Here is a 26,928-nt window from a genome sequence, read left to right on the forward strand (position 1 = left end):
TGTGTGTTAGCGTGTGTGTTAGCTTGTGTGTTAGCGTGTGTTAGTGTGTGTGTTAGCTTGTGTGCTAGCGAGTGTGTTAGCGCGTCTGTTGGCTTGTGTGCTAGCATGTGTGTTAGCGCATCTGTTGGCTTGTGTGTTAGCGTGTGTGTTAGCGTGTGTGTTAGCGTGTGTGTTAGCGTGTGCGTTAGCTTGTGTGTTAGCCATTTATGAAGCTGTGTTGCAGATGTCAACTCCTTTTAACTCGTGAAGTAACTTCACTTATTGCTGTTTATTTATATTTATTTTACTGCTAATAATGCATGGGCAGATCGCTCGGAGAGAGGGGGCGGAGTTAACTAAATCGAAGCGTCTTGTCTTCCGGGTTTGCAAAATACCCCCAGAAAATACTTATAATTCTCACAAAAAATAGTACTCCATAGTGGTAGAGGTACAATGTATCATATACATGCCTATACTTCACTTTGGGATGGCTAAAATAGCATAATACAAATCCTTCAGTATCCCCGTAAGAACGGGGACAAAGAACTCGTGGCCCTTATCACTAAACCAATAAATAAATAAAAAACGGTTGTTGTATTAAGTAGATAGACGTATTGGTTACAAATAGCATTACTAGTTTGCTATATGTCAAACTTACTACTTTAATCCATTCGACACGACGTTCTGGATCTTTTCTTTCAGTGGGAAATGTGATGAGTGCGTATGCTGGCTCCATATACAACACTGTGAGGTTCCTTTATTGCACTTGTGAACAGAGCAAAACTCTTCATAGACTGACAAAGCCCGCGTGGACAGTCACACTGCAGTGGAGGATGAATGTGAACCTGCATATCGCCGTAAAACCACTTTAAGCGACACAATAGTCACTAAATGGCCGGTTGTTCTGTGATAGTCTGGTTTTAATGGGCTTTGTTGACACCGTGGGGAGTTGTGAACTTTGACCGGAACATTACCACACATGCGTACTGACAATGCTGATTTGGTTTATATTGATCAGATGGAGGATTAAGGATTCAGCAGGTTTTCAGATGGCTGGGAGCGTTGGAAGAAGAAAAACGAAGACGAAGAAAACGACAAAGGACGATTGGATCTCGTTTCTTGAAGCACTGCAGGCCCACTACAAAGAGCCCCATTTACTCTTTTTTTTTATTTTTATTTTAGCAAGGTCACACTGATACTTTTTGGCCAAGTCCATGCATGACCCGATAAATGCACCTTGACTGGGTCACTCCCCTCATTCCAGGCGACATGCCTGGAATGAAGCTCACGCCTGATACGCCTCAAATATGAGGCTCGATATATTGAGGCAGGAAAGTATCGCGATGAACGATATTATTGACTCTAAGTCTACAACAGGAGCTCGTCATATAATTAGAATATCATGAAAAAGTACATTTACTTCTGTTATTCAACTTAAAATGTGAAATTAATATATGATGAAGACTCATGACACACAAATATCAAGCCTTTGTTATAATTGTGATGATTATGGCTTTCTCAAAATATTCAAATTTTCTGAGATTTTTAATTTGGGTTTTTTACAAGCTGAGCCATAACAAGCAAAATGACAACAACAATTAAAGGCTACATATCTCACGTTGCATGTAATGAGTCTATCATATATTAGTTTCACAGTTTAAGTTGAATAACAGTAGTAAATGTGTATTCTAATTATATGACGAGCACCTGTATACTGCCAACTCTGAGGGATCAAAATGACTGTAAACTTTTGGTCTAAAAGTGCATCATCACATCCTAAAATACCACACCAGCTGAAATAAACATGAAATATAACGTAACTCAATTTGCTTCAGTTAAAAATCAAAGTTTTACGAAGAAACATAGGGGAGAAATGCTAATAAATGTACAGACGATAAATATCTGTTATTTTTTGGACAATAAGTCGATATCGTAGTTATTGTGACAGCCCTCGATATGAACAGGCCTTAGCAAACAACATCCTGCTGAAGTCAAACAAAAGAAAACAAATAATAATTGTAGCCTACCTGAGTCCTGGAGAGTGGTGTCTGAGATGTTAATGAAGGAGCGAATTTGATTGGTCAAAAACTCCGTCAGAGGTTCAATCTCCTGAAACATAAAAGTGACATATTCAATACCATCCTCTTAGACTTGTTGATTGTGTGTGTGCATGTACTGACCGGAGTATCAGAGCCAAGTTTTCGAGGATAGTCCCAGGAGAAGAACACAGACTCGGACTCGGACACAGTGCAGTTCACCATCAGAGGATCTCCCTCCATCAGGACCAGAGCTGAAGACCAGAGCTCCACCTGCAACTGGTCAGGATCTGCCAGACCAGGAGAGAGTACAGGTGATATACTTTATTTCTTTTTTGCTTTGTTGGTGACAGTACATGTTTAATAATAATAATAATGCATTGGTTTTATGTAGTGCTTTACATTATTCATTCACTTTGTACTTGGTGGTGGTTAGCTACTGTTACTATTATTTAAGTTTATGCCATTTACAGGTATTTACTGATCAACGTGTTTGAAATGATGATGATCTTTTTGTCTGTAGGAGCTACTAAAGTGGAGACTTGGCAACTTTTCCAAATGAAGTGACCATATTGGATTACAGTCTAGTACGGTAAGTGGTGATTTTGATCTAGAATAGAAGAATATAACTTTGCTGTCAGTTCAAACGAGCAGAGATTTTTCAATGAACAGATTGAGTGCCAACAATCCAGACCACTGTTCATGATATTTGTAGCGCCATAGCGTAATCTATGTTATAGCTATGGACACATGCTATGGCTCGTTTGAAAAGTGAGACTCTCCGTTGGTGAAAACAGTTTAATTCTACGTGCCTCGGTTCATGAGAAATCTAAGCTAAACAGAGGCTACTTTTGATTAAAATCACTGATTTTTTTTCTGAGAAACGGAGATATCACGTCTTTTATGAAACACTCTCCTTTCTGATTAACTCCTCTCTCCTCCGGCACTAACGTTATGTGAAGAGGCAAATGCCTAAATATCTCAAGTCAATTTTCAAGGACAAGACGTTTTGAAACACGCGTGTTATCAATCACTTTTATGGCATGTGCATTTAAACAGCCTGGTTCTCAGATTGAAGACTTTAACAGGATGTTTCTCAGCCGTCCTTGGATCGATTGTAGCCATTTAAAAACTCAGAGAAACGTTAAAATCTCAGCTGTTTTGATCTTTCCATGGGAAGCCGCTCTGCTTTGTCAAACACGCTCCAGAGAGCGAGAGGGTCAGTGGGGTTCTGTATCTTGTGCCTAATGCAGCAGAGAAGGACTGATACAAAGGGTGTGATGACGGTGACTTTCCTCCACACTGTTGCCTGTACAGTTCGCAGAGCGGGGTCTGAGGGGTTTGGGGGATCTTACTGGCCTGGTTTACTATTGAGTTTTGTTTTGTGTTTGACGGTGAGAAAGTTGAACCAGGAAGAGATACTGTATGTGAGGATGGATTCAATGAGCGAAGTGTCCCCCAAAGATAAAATGTCTTATATTATATTGTCTTATGTTAATATTTAAAGATCTCCACTTTCTGAGGAGGTGGATTTGCTGCTGCGCCTTCTTAGAACAGAGTCTGCACGATGCACAAAGGACACTTATCTATTCTTTACTTCATCTCAAAATGGACCACTGCATGAAAAATCACATCTTACTTCCGTCGCCTTAAAGGTGCTTTATGGAACAATATGTAGTTTTTTCGGCATATGTCACGTTCCATAATGCACCTTTTAAAGGAAGGGGATAACGAAGCGCTCAGCAGATTCCTTCACAGCCTCGAGAAGAACATTTAAACTCCACACAGAAAGGACACCTGCACTATGGTTTGGAGACTTTACTAAGACTGAAAGTGCACTAAACCTGGTGTGAAACCTGCCGTACCAACAGTGCTGTAGACGTAGTAGACCTGTGACAGTGCCTCCTGTTGGCCGTGCTGGGCGCTGCAGATGTATGACGAGTCGTTGAGTTCTGCAGTGAAACCTAGGGCTGGTTCGAACTGGACCGGACTGACTGCCACCCTGAGGGATCCGGAACGTTCCCACAGCTCCACCCTGAGTTCTGGATCTGAGACCACACAGGGGACCACAGCACTCCGAGTCCTGCGTATCACCACGGCAACCGGAGCGGGCACAAACCACTGTGAGGGATCTGTTAAACAGCCAATAAGAAAGGAGAACCACAGAGTGTAGAACTGTTTTGTGAGCATCATCTCAAACAAGACAATTTACGTCCAGAAACTACATTGTTTTAACCCCAGGTCAGTTTTGGACCACATGTCTTTAAAACGCCAAATCTGCGCAAAACTGTGGCTGCAGTCGGCTCCAGTAACGCCGTTCATTTGGGGACCATCCAGTTTCTTGACGGACAGTCAATCTGTGCTGGTGACAGTTGACTTGACTTTTTTGTTCCATAACCTTCAGGATCTTTGTAGAAGTTCTAAATGACTGTCTTACTGCGTCCCACCTCAGCAGCGAGAGGCCCTGCTTAACAACATGATCACGTTCAAAACGAAAACGTTTTCTGCCTTTGCCATCAGGATGTCATGACAGTGTGAATACCTGACAGAAAATGACATTGAATCCACATTTTTGCACAGGTGCAGACACCATGATGAGAAATGACACAGGAAACAATGTGTGTAGTAATGCAGGACTTGTGAACCCTCACCTGTACCGGGTACAAACAGGTCCAGGGTCTTGGTCTGGTCCGAGTCCAGCTCTGAACAGGTGTATCTGCCTGACTGCCTCCAGGTGGCATTAGAGAGGCGCAGTATGGAGGAGGAGCCTAGGTCCTCCACGGACACATCCACCGCTTCGTCGCCAGGCAACGCCCAGGTGACATGACTCCAGCCCGAGCACACCTGAGGGGGCGGGGTCAGAGAGATTTTAAGATAAGTAGGTTTCTGGAAGGTCTAGAGCTGCGTTGTTTTTATTTTCATCAAGGGCCATAGACTGAGAAGCTGCTCACTGATGACAAACATCATCAGACAAAAACAGCAACAGTGGCTAAACCAAGGCCTCCATACTCAGCGGTGCTGCTCACTATGGACGCACAAGTTGCATAGGAACAGAATCGAGGCTGCAAATCTGCGCCACCCGCCCTCAGACCATCACCAGCCTCTTGCTTCCTTCTCTTCCAGTAAAAACAGACTCTTTTTCTCACTGTGGTTGTGACTGACTTATCTGATTTGGTGATCAGTGGAATTACCCTCAAACGCTCCTCTGTTTGTGTTAAAGCCTCTCACAGAGCCGTGTTAGACGGTATCTGAAATGTGGACTGTTGCAGGCAGAGGCAGGTTGGACAGAAATGACGATTCTGACGATGAACTTTAAATGTAGCAGTGAGAATGTTTGAGAGGAAGTGGGTCTTGATAAACAAAAAGGTCCAAATGAACAGTGCAACGCTGTGTGTGCGGTGCGTTCACTGACCACACTGTAGCTCGTGTTGCGTTCGAGGACCACCCTGGGCATGGATGGCAGAAGCTCCAGGGAGAGGACGCCCCCTTCCGGAGAGAGCAGGAACAGACCTGAGACACAGAGAGAAAAGAGTGATGGACCAATCAGAACAGAGAGAGACCCCTCAGACAAAAGGGAGAAACGGATTAGAACTCACTCCACAGGAAGTGCAGCAGCAGACTTCCTGTCCACACGGTCTCCATGGAAACCATCACCTGGTGAGAAAAGAATTGTGGTGTAGATTAGCACTGTGGCTCTGCTACACAAAAGTGGGTCTCGTGTGGTGGGATTTGATTTGATTGCGTCTCAGACTGCTGCTGCCCGCGTCAGTCCTGGGATTCTCTTTATGTCTCTGTAACTATTAACTCATGGGCCAGAAAACATATTTGAATGTCCATCGTTCCTTGAGCTCCTCGCCTCGAATGTGCAGTTTGGGATAAAAGGCTTGGAGTATTTCTTCACACCTTTCAGCTATTACAAATCACCAACCTCTGCAAAAAGCGGACTCCCTAAAGCCCCCATCAGTTCACACACAGCAGGGCTGTGGTGGTTTCCCGATTGTGTCAAAAAGATCTCGACTGGCTACGCATGCGTGAATATCTCATTATATTCGGACTAAATCTGTCCGACTCCATTGATTTCCACTGTGCTCGCTGTAATCAGGAAGTATTTCTGTGTCAATTACAGTTGAATAGCCGCACCAAAACCACAGAATGATGGTGACAACAAAGCACTGCAGCTATGGTTTGTGTTGGAGCGATTCATGATTCTCCTGATAAGGACTACATCATACTCTTTTACACGCGGAAATGTTGAACCTTTGAGAAGAATGCTGCAGGAATGTTGTGGTAGTAATCAGTGGTATACGCCTCGGGGCCATCAGTGGTGATGTCTTCAGATAGTGCGCTATAACATGGCTGTGTGTTGGGACGTTGTACCCTGTGCTGCGTTCACTCTCTGCTTATATTCTGTATCCATATGTATCTATGTTTTCAGGACTACAAAGGGTCCTCAGAAGGATTGGGTTTCTAGACACTACTTTCAGTACTCTCCTCACGAGTGTTTTATTCAGAGGAAGGTATTGACACTGCAGTACATTCAACTACAGCTTTGTGTGTTTCACTCTTCTTAACATTTTTTTTTAATTTTGCAGATTTGTAAAAGGAAGTGAAAAGTATGCCTGTTTAAAGGGGCTAGATGCAAGTTAGCCATTTTATACTCACTACTGCCACCTCAGGTCATACATGTAACTGCACCTTCTATAATCTCACTCATACACAAGTCAGGACCTCGTTCAGCCCAGCAATCTAATACCATATTTAGCTCTTATCCATTTATCTTTTTAAACATAATTTCACAACAATGCAGGAACAAACCAAACAGAATTTGGACTAATGGGGTAATCTCCCAGTTTCTCTGGTGGGAAGAATGACCATAGTAAGAAATAATATTCTATCATTTATATCATTTCCCAGTTCATTTGGAGCAAAAAGAAAGCGTTCTTACAAAGACCTTGGTGAGAACTTGGTGGAGTGGGATTGCCTCGCTTCAGATTCTGTTTCTGGTGGTGTAATATCTGATCTTTGTCTTTCTGGTGTAATGCAAAGGGAGCTGACTGGGTTGAGATGGAGAATCAGAGTTGTCCTTCTCCCTCGTTACAAGCATTGATTTATTCTTCTTGAAGGACTCGTACTCCCAAAGTCAAACGTTGTGTAGTCTCTCATACTGTAACAATTTGGCATCAACATAGAAAACATTTTAAATGGCAAGATATCTAATGTTTCCACTCAAACTTGGCTGTATATACTGTTTATGTGGTGCAACCCCGTGTTAGCTTTGCCCGTTAGCCTGTTAGCTTCTTCGCAATTCTATTAGTGTGTATTGGTTGCTCTGGTCGTGGTGAAGAGGGAGCTGAGTCGGGGCAAAGCTCTCGATTTACCGATCGATCTACGTTCCCACCCTCACCTATGAGATTTGGGTAATGACCGAAAGGACAAGATCGCGAATACAAGCGGCCGAAATGAGTTTCCTTCGCAGGGTGGCTGGGCGCACCCTTCGAGATCGGGTGAGGAGCTCAGTTACCCGGGAGGAGCTCGGAGTAGAGTCGCTGCTTCTTCACGTCGAAAGGAGCAGCTGAGGTGGCTCGGGCATCTGTTCTGGATGCCTTCTGGTCGCCTCCCGCGGGAGGTGTTCCAGGCATGTCCAAGTGGGACAAGGCCTCGTGGAAGACCCAGGGCAAGCTGGTGGGACTATGTCTCCGAGCTGGCCTGGTGTGGCCTCGGGGTCCCCCCAGAACAGCTGGAGGAGGTGTGTGTGGATCGGGAAGTTTGGGCGTCTCTGCTGAGACTGCTGCCCCCGCGACCCGGCCCCGGATAAAGCGGAAGAAAATGGATGGATGGTTGCTCTGGTCCGGTGGCAGGAAAGTTGTAATTGTGGTTTTCTGTCCAGAGACCAGCGGGAGATGAAAGACCCCCCAATCAACCATTAACACTTGTATTACCCCCAGAGGGACTACGGAAAGGATTTATTCAGAGGCTTCTGTTTAAGTCATCAGTTTTACAGAAGACGCAGAACTCACTAGGCGTTTTCTACTACAAACACTTGTACTGCTACTGCTGGGCGGGGGGCAGGCCATTCACCCCCACCCACACATCTGCATCATTCAATCTTTTCCACTGTCACATAAAAATCATCCACCTTCCCTTTTAATTATTTTTTTTTCTTCCAATTTGCGCGCTTCATAACATCATATAACAAATTATTATATGTTATTATACTGTATATATTCCATTGTAGTAAAAATCAGTCCTCTCGATAGCACTGAAATACAAATTGCTGGAGAGTCAAAGGAATACATCCGATACAGGATTTGTTTATTGAAAATGTGTTTGCGTCTTTTGATCAATTGCGTCAGAAATATCAAATTGCCAATGCAGATTTTTTTTTTCAATATTTACAAATCCGTAGTTTGGTTGAATCAATGTTCCCATCTTCTCCTTGTCAGCCTCCCAGCTCAGACCTCTATACTTTTTTAAAGATCCGTTGAAAAAAGGGCCCATTTCAGTTTAATGAACTGTCAGACATGGAATTACAAGCCTTGACTTGAGCACCTAAAGGAAGCTTGGCAACAGGACACTGGAATAAACATCACTGCATCTCAATGGGTTCAAGACGACGCTCCCTCATCTTCAGTCTGTGCTCGTCATGGACAGCTCAAAGTCCTGCACAGGCCTCTCTAAAGGAACAGGCCTCACGAGCTCACACTAACGGCTTATTGGACTGAAATGTTTGAATTATATCTCATATTTGTGGAATAGTTACACCCTGTCCCTGTGCTTGCACTCTTTTCAGCACCCCCAGTGATGGCCAATGTTAGCACTAAGTAAAAATGTATTTCAGTGCTATCCAGAGGACGGATTTTTACTACACTGGAATATATACAGTATAATAACATATAATAATTTGTTATATGATGTTATGAAGCGCGTGCAATTGGAAGAAAAAAATTAATTAAAAGGGAAGGTGGATGATTTTTATGTGACAGTGGAACAGATTGAATGATGCAGATGTGTGGGTGGGGGTGAATGGCCTGCCCCCCGCCCAGCAGTAGCAGTACAAGTGTTTGTAGTAGAAAACGCCTAGTGAGTCCTGCGTCTTCTGTAAAACTGATGACTTAAACAGAAGCCTCTGCATTCCTCAGTCTCAGCCAATCAGAGCGCAGCGCCTGTTCAAATGCCCCAATCACAGCCCTACTCTGAGAGAAAGAGCCAATCAGAGCCGAGCTGGTTCAGCGTGAGTGGAATGTGAGAACCACAAAAACATCTCACTCCCCTGGATCAGACCAACAGCTTCACTCACACTTATACTAAGGCCACGGACAAACAGGACTAACCAGGGCTAAACTGGGCTAAACTGGGCCAAAGCAGGAGTAAAGCAGGGCTAAACTGGGCTAAACTGGGCCAAAGCAGGACTAAAGCAGGACTAAACAGGACCCAAGCAGGGCTAAACTGGGCTAAACTGGGCCAAAGCAGGACTAAACAGGGCTAAACTGGGCCAAAGCAGGGCTAAACAGGGCTAAAACAGGACTAAAACAGGGCTAAACAGGGCTAAACAGGGCTAAAACAGGGCTAAAACAGGGCTAAACAGGGCTAAACAGGGCTAAACAGGGCTAAAACAGGACTAAAACAGGGCTAAACAGGGCTAAACAGGGCTAAAACAGGGCTAAAGCAGGTCTAAACAGGGCTAAACTGGGCCAAAGCAGGGCTAAACAGGGCTAAAACAGGACTAAAACAGGGCTAAACAGGGCTAAACTGGGCCAAGCAGGGCTAAACAGGGCTAAAACAGGGCTAAAGCAGGTCTAAACAGGGCTAAACTGGGCCCAAGCAGGGCTAAACAGGGCCAAAGCAGGACTAAACTGGGCCAAAGCAGGACTAAACTGGGCTAAACTGGGCCAAAGCAGGGCTAAACGGGGCTAAAACAGGACTAAAACAGGGCTAAACAGGTCTAAACTGGGCCAAGCAGGACTAAACAGGGCTAAACTGGGCCAAGCAGGGCTAAACAGGGCTAAAACAGGGCTAAAGCAGGGCTAAACAGGGCTAAACTGGGCCAAGCAGGGCTAAACAGGGCTAAAACAGGGCTAAAGCAGGTCTAAACAGGGCTAAACTGGTCCAAAGCAGGGCTAAACAGGGCTAAAACAGGACTAAACAGGGCTAAAACAGGACTAAACAGGGCTAAACTGGGCCAAAGCAGGACTAAAGCAGGAATAAAAAGGACTAAATAGGACTAAACCTGGACTAAACTGGGCCAAAGCAGGACTAAAGCAGGGCTAAACAGGACTAAAACAGGACTAAACAGGACTGTTATTTGCAGTTTCAACAAATATATCTTTACCCTGGCTTGTCCTGCTTTATCCATCCATCCATTTTCTTTCGTTTTATCCGGGGCCGGGTCGCGGGGGCAGCAGTCTCAGCAGAGATGCCCAGACTATTCCAGGGTTACCCCGAGGCGACACCAGGCCAGCTTGGAGACAGAGTCCCACCAGCGTATCCTGGGCCTTCCACAAGGCCTCCTCCCAACAGGACATGCCTGGAACACCTCCCACGGGAGGCGACCTGGAGGCATCCGAAACAGATGCCCGAGCCACCTCAGCTGGCTTTAGTCCTGGCTTTAGTCCTGCTTTAGTCCTGCTTTATTCCTGAGGCCTGAGCTGAGTCTGAACTCACCTGTGTGATGTCACCAAGGGTCCGTGGTCATCAGGCCATCACTGGAGAGGAAGAAGATTTAATATTATTTTACCATCCTCGTAACTTCACACATAATGAGGCAAGGCAAGGCAACATTATTTATACTGCGCATTCCTTACACAAGGCAACTCAATGTGCCTTGAGGAGCCTTTCAGTTTAGTCAAAAGACTGTAGAGGATGGTCCTTCAGGGAAAAAACATCCTCATCATTTGTCCACAGTAACGTCCCCTGAGTCCAGGGCGACCGAGTCCATTGGAAGAAGGAATTGAAAACAATGTTTGGTGTCCATGTGCAGAGACAAATTCATCAAATCAAGTGAAGTATTCATTCAGTATTTCATTCACATCCATCTGGACTTATTGAGTCTATGTCCTGTGATAGTTTCAAACTGGCCCATTGACATTTAGTATTACAATTGTCAAAGGTGTTCTCAAGTTTGTCCGTATACCTCCTTTTACCATTTCTGAGCACAATGTTCAGCTCCTTTTTAGCACGCTTAATCTGTTCTTCATCACCAGTAAAAATGCATATTTTTCTTGTTAATTGCAGCTTTAACTTCTTTGATTAACTACAGTTTAATAATACCATAAACTTTCACGCTATATGAGAAGTGTCCTCCACATCATCATGCACTCTGCCCTATAAACATGCATTCGGAGCAGGCGTGCAGTGCTTCACACGCCTCCTCGGGACACACACGTGTAGGCTGTCGTGAACTCATGCTACACAAGACACTGACCCGATTGTCCGAGAGGAGGAAACCAGACTGTTTTATTATTTTATTCATTCAGTCGGGACAGTGCATGTTAATGCATACATACATACATGCATACAATTTCCATCCGTTGTTCCACTCTCACACTCGCATTCAGCCTGACCTATTGTACATGTTTTTAGTGGTAGGGGAAACCAAAGTACCCGGAGGAAATCTACACAGACACAGGGAGAACATGCAAACTCCACAGAAAGACCCCATCTGGGGATTGAACCCAGGACCATCTCGCTGTGATCACTAAGCACTATGCCACCCTGATAATAAGCTCTGTAGCCAACGAAACCCGTCTCCGTCCACAGGCTTCAGGGTTCCTACTGCCTGGTCTTCTCGTTTCTTCGTCTATTATTCATCTGGTTTAAGAAGTGGAAGAAGAATGTCATTTACGTCATTTGAGTGCATCAAAGGGTTCTTGGTTAGTAATTGCAATTTTGAGACTGACTATGAGTGTGAAAAGCAATCTACAAATATATATTGATTGAACTTTTTTGAAATACCCCGGTGTAAATCATTACTCCACTGTAGCAAAATGAAATTCATTTAAATTTGCTGATTTTAAAGCAACATATACAGGATGTACAATCTAAATCTCTATCTGTTATAAGATAGGTTTGCTTTTATTTTGAGCTGCCATAAAAAGCCCCTCTCCAGTGCGCTGCCACATGCTCTAATGCCTGAGGTGTTCTGGAAGGTGAATCTCCGCCCCAGCCTCAGTTCTCTTGTGAGCTGAGGAAAAGCAGCCCCATAGCATGATGTCCCCCCCCCCCATATTTGACACTGGGGATGGTGCACTCAGGACGATGAGCAGTGTTAGTTTTGCTCCATACATAATGTTTTGCATTTGGAAAGTGAGCAAAAAGTAAATTTTTTGTTTCATCTGACCAAAGCTGCTTCTTCCACATGGAGCTGTGTCCTCCATATGACTTCTAGCAAACTTCAAACGGGATTTCTTATGGCCTCCTTTCAATAATAAGGCCAGATTTGTGCAGAGTATGACTTATAGTTGTCCCATGTACAGATTCCCCCAGCTCAGCAGCAGGACTTCATAGTTAGTTATCTTGGGCACTTGGTTGTATTTCTGACCAGTGCTCTCCTTGTTCGTCCACATATTTTAGGTGGACAGCCGTGTCTTGGTAAGTTGGCAGTGGTGCTATACTCTTTCCATTTCCGAATGATGAATTGAACAGTGCTCCGTGAGATGTTCAAATCTTGGAAAATATTTGTATAATTTAACACTGCTTTAAATTTCTCCACAACTTTATCCCTGACCTCTCTGGTGCTGCTTGGCCTTCATGATGTTGTTTAGTGACCACAGCTCTGAGGCCCTCACAGAAGAGCTGTAATTATACTGAGAGTAGATCACACACAGGTGGCCTTTATTTAATGGTTAGGACAAGGTGTGAACATTCTGCCGTCAATAGGAATGTTATAAAGGCAATTTAATGCACTCAGAAAATGCTGTATGAATACTTATGCACGCCCCACTTTTCACTTTTCTATTTTTTTTTTTAATAACAGAATCATGTATCATTTTTCTTTCACTTCTCAGTTGTCTGTTTCTTGTGTGTGAACGTTCAGTAAAACAATCAAAATAACATCTTTATGTTTATGGTTGTAAGCCCGACTACTACATCTACACCCTCCAGAGACTTTTCTGAATCGTTCCCATCCCCAGAGTCACCTATGGGATTTCCCAACCATCTTGAAAACTTTATCAAACATGGGATTAAAATGACTCCCCTCACTCCAATTGCGTCAAGACCAAGGCTTTCATCCCCAAAGAAGCATCATGCCCCTCTCCCACCTCCGCCTTTTTCACAAACCAAGGTCTCCCCAGCTCGGCCCCCACCACCGGCGCCCACAGCTGTTATCTCCAACAGCTTCACTGCTGCTGTCTAGGACATTAGGGGCCTCTGCGTTGCTACCATACATAGCAAACTCAAAACCAACCAGTGGTCCATAGAGGGCGTGTGTTCTTATAAGACAATTAGTACTGTCAAACAACATAGATTAGATAAGAGAAGGACAGTCAGACCGTCCAATCAAAGAAATCTAATCCATATCCCCCGCAAAAAGATTCCATCCACTCAAACATAGATAAATCTCAAACATGCTGTACTCAATGTCAGATTGCTAAAAAACAAGTCCTTTTTAATACATAGTTTTATTTCCTCTTATAATCTAGATTGTATGTTTTTAACTGAAACATGGCTAGACAAAAACACTGGTAATGCAGTTTTGATTGAGTGTAGTCCATCTCACTTCAATTTTGTGTCTGAAACACGTCAAAACCAGAGGGGTGGGGGTGTTTGTGCCATATTCAGGGACAATTTACTCTTACAAAAATTGTCATTTGGGGTTTTTCCATCGTTTGAGTGTCATTCAAAATGGAGATAAAACAATCTTCCATACTTTATATGACTATTTACAAACCACCACAGAACTGTTTTATTGAAGATTTTACTCAATTACTGTCATTTATATGCATTGATTTCGATTGTTTAGTAATCTCAGGTGATTTTAATGTGCATGTGGATGTGACCAACGACAGGCATGCAAAAGAACTCAGTGCTGTCCTTGAAATGTTTGGGTTAACTCAGCAGGTGAGTGAGGCGACTCACAACAAAGGCCACACTCTAGATCTAGTCATTACAAAAGATGTTAATATATCAAATGTGAATGTTGTTGATGTTGCTTTATCTGATCATTTTTGTGTCTTCTTTGACCTGTGTGTTACACCTAAACCAGTGGTTGGGCCTGGAGTTATTCAAAGAAGACACATAAATGATACAAATGAAACTGATGGAAATTATCAGATTTAAAAATGTCCCATGTTCTAATGTTTATAATCTGTTGGACTCTTACACATAAAAATGCCATAATTTCCACAACACAAATAGAAACTCTGCCACCAGATAAACACCTTGAGCTGACACATTTCACACCTGTTACTGACAAATCAATGGAAGAGGTTATCTCCGGTCTGAGTTCTGAGTTCATGTACATGCTGCCTTGATGAATTACCCACTAGATTTCTGAAGTCTGTGCTGACCAGCTTGTTACCACAACTTGCTCAGTTAGTTAACATCTCACTCCAGACTGGAGCATTTCCAAAGGCCTTGAAAACAGCCGTCATTAAGCCTCTTCTGAAGAAGAGCAGCCTTGATGCCAAGGTAATGAACAACTACCGGCCCATATCAAACCTGCCATTCTTTGGAAAAGTCCTAGAGAAAGTAGTATATCAGCAGCTCACTTACTTTCTCCTGTCTAACAATGTGTTTGATACTTTCCAGTCAGGCTTTAGGCCCCACCACAGCACTAAGACAGCTCTGATCAAGGTGACAAATGATATCCGTATGAACACCAACGCAGGTAAGGTCTCAGTTTTAGTTCTGCTGGACCTGAGCGCTGCCTTTGACACAGTGGACCACGGGATCTTACTTCACAGATTAGAAAACTGGCTGGGAATCTCTGGTACTGCTCTAAACTGGTTTAAGTCCTATCTCGAGGACAGGATGTACTTTGTTGAAATTGGCAACTGTGTCTCAGACAAAATTGCCATGACCTGTGGAGTCCCCCAGGGGTCAATCTTGGGACCCCTCTTATTCAACTTGTACATGCTTCCATTGGGTCAGCTAATAAACAGCAACAATGTGTCGTACTACAACTATGCAGATGACACTCAAATCTACGTGTCACTGACGGCTGGTGAACATGGGCCTGTAGATACACTCTGTCACTGCATCCAACAGATCAGTTTGTGGATGCAAAACAACTTTCTCCAGCTAAATGCAGACAAAACATTGTTTTTGGCCCACAGGCACAAAGACAAAGTGTTATCAGTCACCTTGAGTCTCTCTCTTTAAAACCAAAAAATCAGGTTAGAAATCTAGGAGTAATCATGGACTCAGACCTGAACTTAAACAGCCACATCAAAGCAATAACATCAGCAGCTTTTTACCATCTGAAAAACATGTCTAAGATCAGAGGAATAGTGTCAAAACCAGACTTAGAGAGACTTATCCATGCATTTGTCTCCAGCAGGTTAGATACTGTAACGGCTGCTCACTGGCCTCTCTAAACGAGCTATCAGAGCTGCAGTACATCCAGAACGCTGAAATACGACCATATTAGTCCAGTGCTCCGGTCTCTGCACTGGCTTCCTGTCACTCAGAGAATAGACTTTAAAACAGCTCTGCTTGTTACAAGTCTTTTCATGGATTAGCTCCAAAGTACATCTCTGACATGTTACAGCCGTATGAACCATCTCGGGCCCTGAGAACTTCAGGGAGGGGCCTCCTGGTGGTTCCCAGAGTCAATAATAAACACGGTGAGGCTGCATTTCAGTTTCATGCAGCTAAAATCTGGAACAGTCTTCATGAGGATGTGAGACAGGCCTCAACTCTGACAATGTTCAAATCCAGGCTGAAAACAGTTCTTTTTACCGATGCATATGACTGAAAGTATTTTATCTGCACTCTCCCCTTTTACTGTAATTGATTAATTTTATGTTGATGTTTTTATTGACTCTATTTGTTTTCTTGTATTCATGCAACTGTGAAGCACTTTGAATTGCCTTGTGTATGAATTGTGCTCTACAAATAAACTTGCCTTGCCTTGCCTAAACATGACAAAATGTGCAAAGGCTCTGGGTGTGTTAGTACTTTTGAGAGTAGTACTAGTATTAGTACTTTTGAGAGTAGTCTATTTGAACATTTCAAACTAAATATAATGATGTCAGGTATTTACTAAACATTCAGTAAGTAAATAAGTTCTTTAACAAAAACATTGTGTTCAGGTGTTAGTCCTGAGCCTGTGGGCCAACCTGACCAGGTTGTTTTTGGAGGTCGGGTAAACTTTAGCACCCGGAGGAAACCTGGCTCACTGTCCCTGCTTCAGAGCATGGTGTCCTGCACTGGTCAGCTCCTCCTCCTTCCTCTTCCCCCTGTGCAGCTCCCTCCACTCCACAAAGGTCTTTCACTATCCTCTGGGAAGAGCTTAGCAGTTAATCTGTTTTATTCTCCAGTGAACGTCCATTAGCCAGAACACTAGCAGAGATAGAAGGCATGTGTGGCTTAGCTGTGAGTCTTGCCCGGATACCTTCTCCTTTGTCCCTTCCTTGTTACATCAAGTTTTCTCTAACCAGTCATCATCCGATATTTCCATGCTGAGGTCATGTTCCTTATGAAGTTCCCTTGAACACCACATACATCTTATAATCGGACGACTCTTTTCACTTCACACTGAGAAAGCCACGGCGCTTAAACGTGTTTCCAGATTTTAATAGTGTCTCTAATAACAAAACAGATATTAACATTTCCTTTCTTAAAACCACGGGGTGATCCAGCAGAGCCAGTAAGGAGGTTTTGCCACAACACGTACAGGACTCTGATGTAGAATGAGGGTCTTTTTTCCACCTGGATAGAAAGGGCAAGTTTGCAGCACGACTGGACATTTTAAGGTCCAGTAGAGGTCATCCCCTTTGGAAAGATGATTATAGTCCCAAAGAAAGTATATCTAATGTTCAAAAGGAATAAGGAATGCAGTTTGGAACCGACGCAAAAAGGTGAAGTAATGATGGCTCAGCTCCGGTCTGCGGCGGCACAAGCACAAATCACATTCCTGACAGCAGACCGCAGCTCTCTGATTGGACACGTTTGTCATGTGACCTTTGTTTCCATTAAGTAAATACAAAACACACCAACCTCCTCATCATTCTCCGATAGACCGGGTTTAATCCTGATGAAGTCTGGGTTTAGACCTGGTTAAGTCCTGGTTTAGTCCTGGTTTAGACCCGATATAGTCCTGGTTCGGTCCTGGTCCAATCCTGGTCCCAGCCTGTCTCTGGTCTCTCTGTGATGGACTGAGCTCAGACTAAGAGACCCTCCCCCAGGACCTCCCTCCTCCCACTGCAGCTACTGGCATTCAACCCGGACTAAACCGGGACTAAACCGGGACTAAACCAGGTCTAAACCAGGACTAAACCGGGTCTAAACCAGGACTAAACCAGGTCTAAACCAGGACTAAACCGTGACTAAACCGGGTCTAAACCAGGACTAAACCGGGTCTAAACCAGGACTAAACCAGGTCTAAACCAGGACTAAACCGTGACTAAACCGGGTCTAAACCAGGACTAAACCAGGTCTAAACCAGGTCTAAACCAGGACTAAACCAGGTCTAAACAAGGTCTAAACCAGGTCTAAGCCAGGATTAAACCAGGTCTAAACCAGGACTAAACCGGGTCTAAACAAGGACTAAACCAGGTCTAAACCAGGTCTAAACCAGGACTAAACCAGGTCTAAACAAGGTCTAAACCAGGTCTAAGCCAGGACTAAACCAGGTCTAAACAAGGACTAAACCAGGTCTAAACCAGGACTAAACCGGGTCTAATAAAAGGACTAAACCGGGACTAAACAAGGACTAAACCGGGTCTAAACAAGGACTAAACCGGGTCTAAACAAGGACTAAACCAGGATTAAACCGGGACCAAACCGGGTCTAAACCAGGTCTAAACCAGGATTAAACCGGGACTAAACCGGGTCTAAACCAGGTCTAAACCAGGATTAAACCGGGTCTAAACCAGGACAAAACCGGGACTAAACCAGGTCTAAACCAGGACTAAACCAGGTCTAAACCAGGTCTAAACCAGGTCTAAACCAGGTCTAAACCATGTCTAAACCGGGTCTAAACCAGGTCTAAGCCAGGACTAAACCAGGTCTAAACCAGGACTAAACCGGGTCTAAACAAGGACTAAACCAGGTCTAAACCAGGTCTAAACCAGGACTAAACCAGGTCTAAACAAGGACTAAACCAGGTCTAAACCAGGACTAAACCGGGTCTAAACAAGGACTAAACCAGGTCTAAACAAGGACTAAACCGGGACTAAACCAGGACTAAACCAGGTCTAAACAAGGACTAAACCAGGTCTAAACCAGGACTAAACCGGGTCTAAACAAGGACTAAACCAGGTCTAAACAAGGACTAAACCGGGTCTAAACAAGGACTAAACCGGGTCTAAACAAGGACTAAACCGGGTCTAAACAAGGACTAAACCGGGTCTAAACAAGGACTAAACCGGGACTAAACCAGGTCTAAACCAGGATTAAACCGGGACTAAACCAGGTCTAAACCAGGATTAAACCGGGACTAAACCAGGTCTAAACCGGGACTAAACCAGGTCTAAACCAGGACTAAACCGGGTCTAAACCAGGTCTAAGCCAGGACTAAACCAGGTCTAAGCCAGGACTAAACCAGGTCTAAACCAGGTCTAAACCAGGACTAAAACAGGTCTAAACCAGGTCTAAACAGGGACTAAACCGGGATTAAACCAGTACTAAACCAGGTCTAAACCGGGACTAAACCGGGACTAAACCAGGACTAAACCGGGACTAAACCAGGTCTAAACCAGGACTAAACCGGGACTAAACCAGGTCTAAACCAGGTCTAAACCGGGACTAAACCGGGTCTAAACCAGGACTAAACCGGGACTAAACCGGGACTAAACCGGGTCTAAACCAGGACTAAACCGGGACTAAACCGGGTCTAAACCAGGACTAAACCAGGTCTAAACCGGGACTAAACCAGGTCTAAACCAGGACTAAACCGGGTCTAAACCAGGTCTAAGCCAGGACTAAACCAGGTCTAAGCCAGGACTAAACCAGGTCTAAACCAGGTCTAAACCAGGACTAAAACTGGTCTAAACCAGGTCTAAACAGGGACTAAACCGGGATTAAACCAGTACTAAACCAGGTCTAAACCGGGACTAAACCGGGACTAAACCAGGACTAAACCGGGACTAAACCAGGTCTAAACCAGGACTAAACCGGGACTAAACCAGGTCTAAACCAGGTCTAAACCGGGACTAAACCGGGTCTAAACCAGGACTAAACCGGGACTAAACCAGGACTAAACCTGTTTTAGACCAGGGCTAAACAGGACTAAGTAGGAGTGAGTGTGGATCAGGCCTCGGTCCGGATCTGGAGCTCGGTCTGAGACAGAGCCACATGTGTTTTCCATCAGGTCCTCGAGACAGGAAGTGCACTGTAAAAACAGACTCAGACCAACTCCGAGGCTGGACTCACATTCTTCACAAACTAACATGAGCCCAGCAGTCGGCGGGACGGTGGCACAGCGGTTAGGGCTCGTTCATCACAGTGAGACGGACCCAGGTTCGATTCCTGGGCGGACTTTGCATGTGTCCCTGTGTCGACGTAGGTTTCATCCAGGGGCCGATGGTGCTACAGTAATATTTACCACCACAGAGTAAGACCTGAATGAATAATAACTACAGTGTGGCGCTTTGAGGAACTTGTTCAAGCTGCCCTCAGCTATGTGTGTTTGACTTTTCCCGTGAGGCGGGGGAGGTGCGGCGCTTGATTTTTCTGCGGTACAAAGTTAGCTCACTATTTGCGAAGGCGGCGCATCTAGCGATGCAATGTGGGAATGCAACCATGGCGGTCCGACAAAATGGACTTTAACAAAAGCTGTGTAACCCCTTATTATATTGTACATGTTGAAGTACTTTCCAGTGCTTCCTGGTCAACATCGTAAATAAGAATTTGTTCTCAGTGTTTGGCCTGATTTACATGAAACAATAAACAGGTAGACCCCGAAAATGAGAATATTGTGCACTGTGTGTGTCCCAGGTGTACTGTTTTTTATATGTGCCATACAGTGATGTCTGTCATTAATCATTAACTCATTATTTTTTGCAAGGTCATTCATATTACCAATGAGTATGTGATGTCTATGTGTATGTGATCTCCTCTGAACGGGATACGTCATGAATACGTCACACACAATGTTAGAGTTTAGTGCCACCGGGGTCCAGCAGTGGACAGTGCAGAGCGGCTTCTCTAACTTCATTCATAAGGTGAAGGTTGGATGAATACGACCAGATCAGATACAGTACGTATCAGATTTAGGGCATATCCAAGTGATCTGGGTCACATTTCAAACATCGGAAATGTGTCATTCAGACTGGAGTAAAGTAGAGCTATGTTCAGCATCAGTCTGAACATAGTCATAGGGTTTTATGTGGACAGCACTGTTCCCCAAGAAACCATCACAGGACTTAATGACTACAGGCCAGTGGCGCTGAAGTCTGTGGTCATGAAGTCTTTTGAGCACTTGGTCCAGCGGCAGCCTCACCTCAAGGACATCCTCGCTCTCCTCCTGGACACCGCTGCAGTCCGCCTACAGAGCCAACAGGTCTGTGGACAACACAGTCAACCTGGCCCTCCACTTCATCCTGTTGCACCTGGACTCCTCAGGAACACCCTCCCTGGACTGCTACGAGACAAGCTCTACCAGCTCAGCGTGCCCGACTCCCTCTGCAGGTGGATCAGACAAACACTGGAATTCCTCAGGGCTGTGTACTTTCCCCCAGGCTCTTCTCCCTGTACATACAGTGCCTCTCGAAAGTATTCATACACCTTGAACTTTTGCACATTTTGTCATGTTTACAACCCTAAACATCAAGATTTTATTTTGATTGTTTTACTGAACGTTCACACACAAGTAACAGACAACTGTGAAGTGAAAGCAAAATGATACATGATTCTGTTATTTTTCAAAAAATAGAAAACCGAAAAGAGGGGCGTGCATAAGTATTCATACAGCATGAATGAATGCTTTCTGGGACCCCCTTTTGCTTCAATAACAGCAGCAAGTCTTGGGGTCTGATTTGCACATGTAGAGACTGACATTTTAGCCCATTCCTCTTTACAAAACAACCCAAGCTCTGTCAAATAAGAAGGAGAGCGTTTGTGAACAGCAGTTTTGAGATTATTCGACAGATTTTCAATAGGATTTAGGTCAGGACTTTGACTGGGCCATTCTAACACATTAATATGTTTTTATTGAACCATTCCATTGAAGATTTATCTTTGTGCTTCGGGTCATTGTCCTGCTGGAAGGTGAATCTCTGCCCCAGCCTCAGTTCTCTTTCTGACTCCAGCAGGTTTTCCTCCAAAATGTCCCTGTATTTGGCTCCATCCGTCTTCCCAACTATTCTTACAATCTCCCCAGTCCCCGCTGAGGAAAAGCAGCCCCACAGCATGATGCTCCCCCCCGTATATTTGACACTGGGGATGGTGCACTCAGGACGATGAGCAGTGTTAGGTTTGCTCCATACATAACGTTTTGCATTTGGGCCAAAAAGTTCAATTTTTGTCTCATCTGACCAAAGCCCCTTCTTCCACATGGAGCTGTGTCCTCCACATGACTTCCAGCAAACTTCAACAGGATTTCTTATGGCCTCCTTTCAATAATGGCTTTTGTAGCACCTGTGTAATAACAATGTTATAGATTCTATGGAGTACGTACCTAGTACCTGCGGATAAGCTATGTTACTACAGAACCCAGGAATACAAAAATGAATGTCAACATAGGCTAGTGACCAGAAGATCTAATTCGGCTCTAGGAGGGAGTGGACAGGAGGCAAGAGTACGGTTAAGAGGTACCATGTATTTAAAGAAAAGTAGTAATTATAAACCAAAGTGAAAAATATAAACAGTAACCAATAGTATAGATTCTGTGAATGGCCATTCAACGTACAAGCACTTCAATCAATATCCAGTTAGTGAATACAATTCAAATCAAATGCGACCAAAAGAAAATTGCACAGTACAACCGTACACTCAAAAAACGGACTCAGGCCACTCTTAAAATGAACACATTAAACATTAATTATCTGGATAATACTATATTAAGTATAACCCAAACCTAAAACGAACTATTCACTGTAAAGTAAATTATTTTTGTTTGTTCAGCCGATCTTTGAGGTGACACATTTATATTTTATTTGCCTGAAGCATATACATTTATTTTGGCAGCATCCGAAAAAGTGTATTCAATGTAACCTAAAATATTTTCATTAAATGAGCCCCTCTTAGATGCAAACACATTAATCATTCATTTGCTTAAAGAAAACATATGATTTTGTTAATAACCAAATAGTGTTAATCCGTGTAACCAAAACGTTTTTCATTATCAATCAGGCTAAACACATTCACACATAGTTTGCCTAACAAACATAAAACACTTTTCATTAAAACCTAAATAGTTTAAATAATTCTAACCTAAAATACGTTCATATGTGAGTCTTTGGACATGCCCCAACACATTTAAAAGAGATTGGGCGAGGAGGGTGGGATTTGAATTTCCACTTCTAGGAGATCACCGGCCATTTTGACCATGTGCGTCGTTGGACTCGGTTGGCAGGCAAGGCCAGATGTCCAAATGGTAAGTTTTCTTTTTTTTTAAATGAACGAATATGCAAATGTCTTTAGCATTATGAAAACTCATATAGGTCGTTGTACAAGAGTAATTGTCTCGGTCGTGGTAAGACGCTTTCTGTTGATAATTTAGCTCAGGCTGCATGATACAAACTAAACTTTTCAAACAAGCAAGTCAAGCTAATCATTCCAGACTTTGGATGTAAGCAAGACGAGGTCCGTCTTGAAGATGTATATCAGGGCAGGCCACACGTTTGGACAGACGCTTTAGCTGCTCATTGTTTTAGTGTTCAGCTAAAATCATTAGCCAGCCTTTGCTCAAACTCAAGTTTCTCGCCTGCAGCTCGCGCAGTAAAGTGAGTCAGTCAAAGATATTCGCCGTTCGCGTGAATCGTAAAGATCTGTCATCAGAAAAAAAAAAAATAAGGGGAGAGGGGGTTTATGGCGTGTAAAGCTATGCACTGGCTGAGGCTTGTTAAATGTTCACTGGTGCTGTTGTGCCAAATATGCCATTTCCCCGTGGCTGCAGCCGGAGGAGGCTCCAGCTCCGGGCTGCGTGAGCCCCGCGCGCGCTCGCTCACTTCACCTGGGCAGCGCAACAGCCGCCCGCATCCGCCGGCTGACTGTAGCTCGTCTACTCGCTAACCCCGGTCCAAAAGACGCACCACTGAGGGCGATTAACCGCACGAGACATCGCGCTGACGCTGAGGTGAAAGTTATACCGCTGTATGGGCACTTTTACTGCTTTTCACTTCGTAGCTATAGTGGTAGCGGCTAAAGCGCAACTATACAATGCGCAACTATGCATAAAACTAATCCAAGTTTTGTGATGACTGTAGTTTTCATATTTGACAATACCCGCGTGAAACATTAGAGGATCTACAAGCTAAAACCTGCAAAGCTAACAGCTACATTTACTGTGAGGCTAAATTGACAGGGCAAGTGCCCGTGGTTCTGCGCTCGTTTGAGTGCAGTGGAGGTCTGCAGGCAGCACGTCGTGGTTTGATGCGCGTGGACCGTGTGGTCAGCGAGGAGAGGGCTGACCTCTCCAGGTGGACGGTGTGGTCATTGGGTGCTCACAGATATGATTCTGCTGATCAGAGATGTTAACGTTGGCAAGTTTACTAAAACTGAACGTGTCTAAAAATACTTGCAACTATATGCCAAACCATTTGTAAACTTTTAGTAGCCACTGTAGCCATAAAAACAAACTGATACCATTTTATTCTGAAGTGTATCTATATTCCTATAAATAATCAATACAAGTTTAAAATCCAGATTTAAAAATTGAAAATGTAATTTTTGTATATATATATATATATATATATATATATAACCTTTTTGGAATCCCACATTATTTACAAATCCTTTACTCTATTCACTCTGTGATTAAACTGAAGCCATAAGTAGAACTACAGTTCTAAATAAAAACTTTAGTGGAACTTCAGTGTTCAATTAATATAGTTGTCCATCATATGCACTACATAAAGTGGATTGTTGAGCTAATTAATGTAGAATCTACATGTTCTGTTAAAAAATTCCCACGAACCGCGCTTTCCGCCACGGACCGTGAAGTGTCACCTTTTTTACTATGTATGTGTTTGCATGTCTGTTAACTACATTTCATTTTACTTTTCTTTTTTTCTGTATGAGCTGCATGAGCTAAAAGAGGGTTTTTGTTTTGCAGATCTCTCCTGCCGTGTACAAGTACAAAGCTCATCCCAGTAAAAGCTCTGTAAAGGCAAGTCATGATTTGTGTTTGGGAGATGCATCACACCTTGATCTACATTGACGTTTGAACAATGTTAATTTCAGTTCAATCACAAATTGAAATTATTCCTGGACCAATTGGGCCAAAAATTAAGGCCACAAATGCCATTTAAAGGGGCTAGATGCAAGTTAGCCATTTTATACTCACTACTGCCACCTCAGGTCATACGTGTAACTGCACCTTGTATATTAAAGGAATAGGCCACCGTTTTTACATACTGAGATTAGTTCTTTAGGACCTGCCTGGTCCTAAAGCAGACGGCGTTAGCATTTAGCCTCTCCCTCTCTCCTCTATAGCTCCAAAACAGGTCAAGATAGAAGCTACCAAGCTCTTCCACGTTTTCCCTATTTAAATATGGTTACGTGAAGTGTTCCACTACAAAGTATAATTACACACAATTAAACAATGTGGATTTTCTAAGCGGATAAAAGGGGGACTATATTGTAAGGCGTAGTAATACTAGGAGTAATTTGGCATCCGCACAGTAAAGTGAAGATCACTGCGCGGATTTCGAACTACTCCTGGTATTATTACGCCTCACAATATAGTCCCCCTTTTATCCGCTTAGAAAATCCACATTGTTTAATTGTGTGTAATTATACTTTGTAGTGGAACACTTCACGTAACCATATTTAATTAGGGAAAACGTGGAAGAGCTTGGTAGCTTCTATCTTGACCTGTTTTGGAGCTATAGAGGAGAGAGGGAGAGGCTAAATGCTAACGCCGTCTGCGCTGTGTTTACGTGACTGAAGATCAGACAGGTCCTAAAGAACTCGTCACAGCTCAGGTAAGAACATATCTCAGTGTGGAAAAAACTGTGGCCTATTCCTTTAAAGGGGGCCTATTATGCAAAACCGACTTTTTCAAGCTTTACATCATGTTATTAAGTCATTCCCTCATTAAAACCATGCCTGAAGTGTTGCCTTGGCACATTCACGTATTTTCGAGTAATCTGTAGAAACTCTGATGGCAGCCATTTTAGGGATAAAACGCCTGATTCCTTCAGGAAACGCCCTCGACCTCCAGGATACGCCTCCGACCTTTCGTCACCAGCCGAGTAACCAACCACTGCTCCTCAGCAGAACCCCCTCCCCGCAGTGTCTAGCCCTAAGATGTAAACAGAGTCATCATGGATGATTAGCTTCATGTGTTGTGAACCGGAGCCACAGCAGACTTTTACAAAGACACACATCAGTGTTTCTGTTACCGAAACACCCAGGATTAAAACCGGTGACAAGAACACTTATTTCAGTGTCTGGTTCTGCGCTGGGCCTTGATGATGCACAGAGCCTCCGGAGAAAGCTAATGCTAAGCTAAACCTCGAGTCATCACGTGAAAACGAGAAATATGCACAAATAAAGTCAATAAAACCACCACACACATAAAGAACCGTTTAACAATGATCACACACGGAGCCAGGCTTGTTGATTTGGAAGTTTATTGCTCACATTTCATCTACAATGGGTCATAGCCGAGTGGTTTTCTCCCGGAGCTAACAAGCTAGCCGCGACAAGCTAACGGGAAAATTCACTGAATACAAGCATATTATGCATTGAAAACGTCACTAAAACAGGCAACTGCTTGAAGCAGCCTTTATGATGATCACACACGGAGCCTGGCTTGTTGATTGTGTAGTTTATTGCTCACATTTCATCTACAGTGAGTCGTAGCCGAGTGGTTTCTCTCGGAGCTAAGGCACTATTAGCCGCGACAAGCTAACAACCTTCACCTTCACAACATTCATTGAAAACAGGCAGCATATTATGCACAAATAACGTCAATAAAGCAGGCAACTACTCGAAGCAGCCTTTACGATGATCACACAATGAGCCTGGCTTTACACATTTGTGGTTTATTACAGACTTTTCATCAACAATGAGCTGTAGTCGATTATAACAAGCTAACGGGTAACCTCGAAAAACCATTGTCCACTTGCACAGATAATGTCCGTCTTTGAATGGTATGGGCTCCTGCAGATCCTGGTGTCGTCCATGGGGGTATAGTTAGAGATCCATAGGGCATGGCAGATGCAAAGAGATAGCCTCCAAACAGCAGTTATTTTTCAGGCAAGAGCCCCTTCCAAGCGTCCGGTGTGGAAGGTTTGTTTCCAAATAATATCCTGTGTGGCCATTGTTCACAAAGTGATAAACAGTAGGTCCTTTCCAACAATAAAAATTAAAATGCACCGATCGTAGTTTCAATACTTGAGACAACGAGCGGAGTGTTGTTGTGATGCCACAGACAGCGTGTGGAGGGGGCGTGTCGGAAAGGGTCAGAGGTTCTTAAAGAGACAGGGGCCTATTTCAAGTCATTTGCTAACGCCATTTTGAAAGAGCAATTTTATACAAGGCAGTTATTCTAATTTACTGCATTGACAGACCAACAGAAGGTTTCGTCATCATTGTAGTGTCCTATAGACTGGTGCTATGTGGCTGAAAAAAGCATAATACC

The 26,928-nt window shown here is 43.7% G+C and overlaps 1 protein-coding gene across 1 annotated transcript in view; it reads right to left on the bottom strand.

Annotated features, from left to right (window-relative positions):
• LOC306970362 (platelet-derived growth factor receptor beta-like) overlaps positions 1-10,719 on the bottom strand; it is a 44,373-nt gene extending 33,654 nt beyond the window's left edge. Inside the window, exons 1-7 of the mRNA XM_079566318.1 lie at positions 10,677-10,719; positions 5,612-5,669; positions 5,428-5,525; positions 4,667-4,859; positions 3,881-4,147; positions 2,160-2,305; positions 2,007-2,088 (exon numbers count right to left, since the gene is read on the bottom strand). Coding sequence (XP_079422444.1) covers positions 2,007-2,088; positions 2,160-2,305; positions 3,881-4,147; positions 4,667-4,859; positions 5,428-5,525; positions 5,612-5,666 — 841 coding nt within the window. The 5' untranslated portion in view covers positions 5,667-5,669; positions 10,677-10,719. The remainder of the gene's footprint in view (positions 1-2,006; positions 2,089-2,159; positions 2,306-3,880; positions 4,148-4,666; positions 4,860-5,427; positions 5,526-5,611; positions 5,670-10,676) is intronic.
• Between the last annotated feature and the right edge of the window lie 16,209 nt (positions 10,720-26,928).

The sequence above is a fragment of the Gobius niger genome (genome assembly GCF_951799975.1).
Source record: "Gobius niger genome assembly, chromosome: 11".
Lineage (NCBI taxonomy): Eukaryota > Metazoa > Chordata > Actinopteri > Gobiiformes > Gobiidae > Gobius > Gobius niger.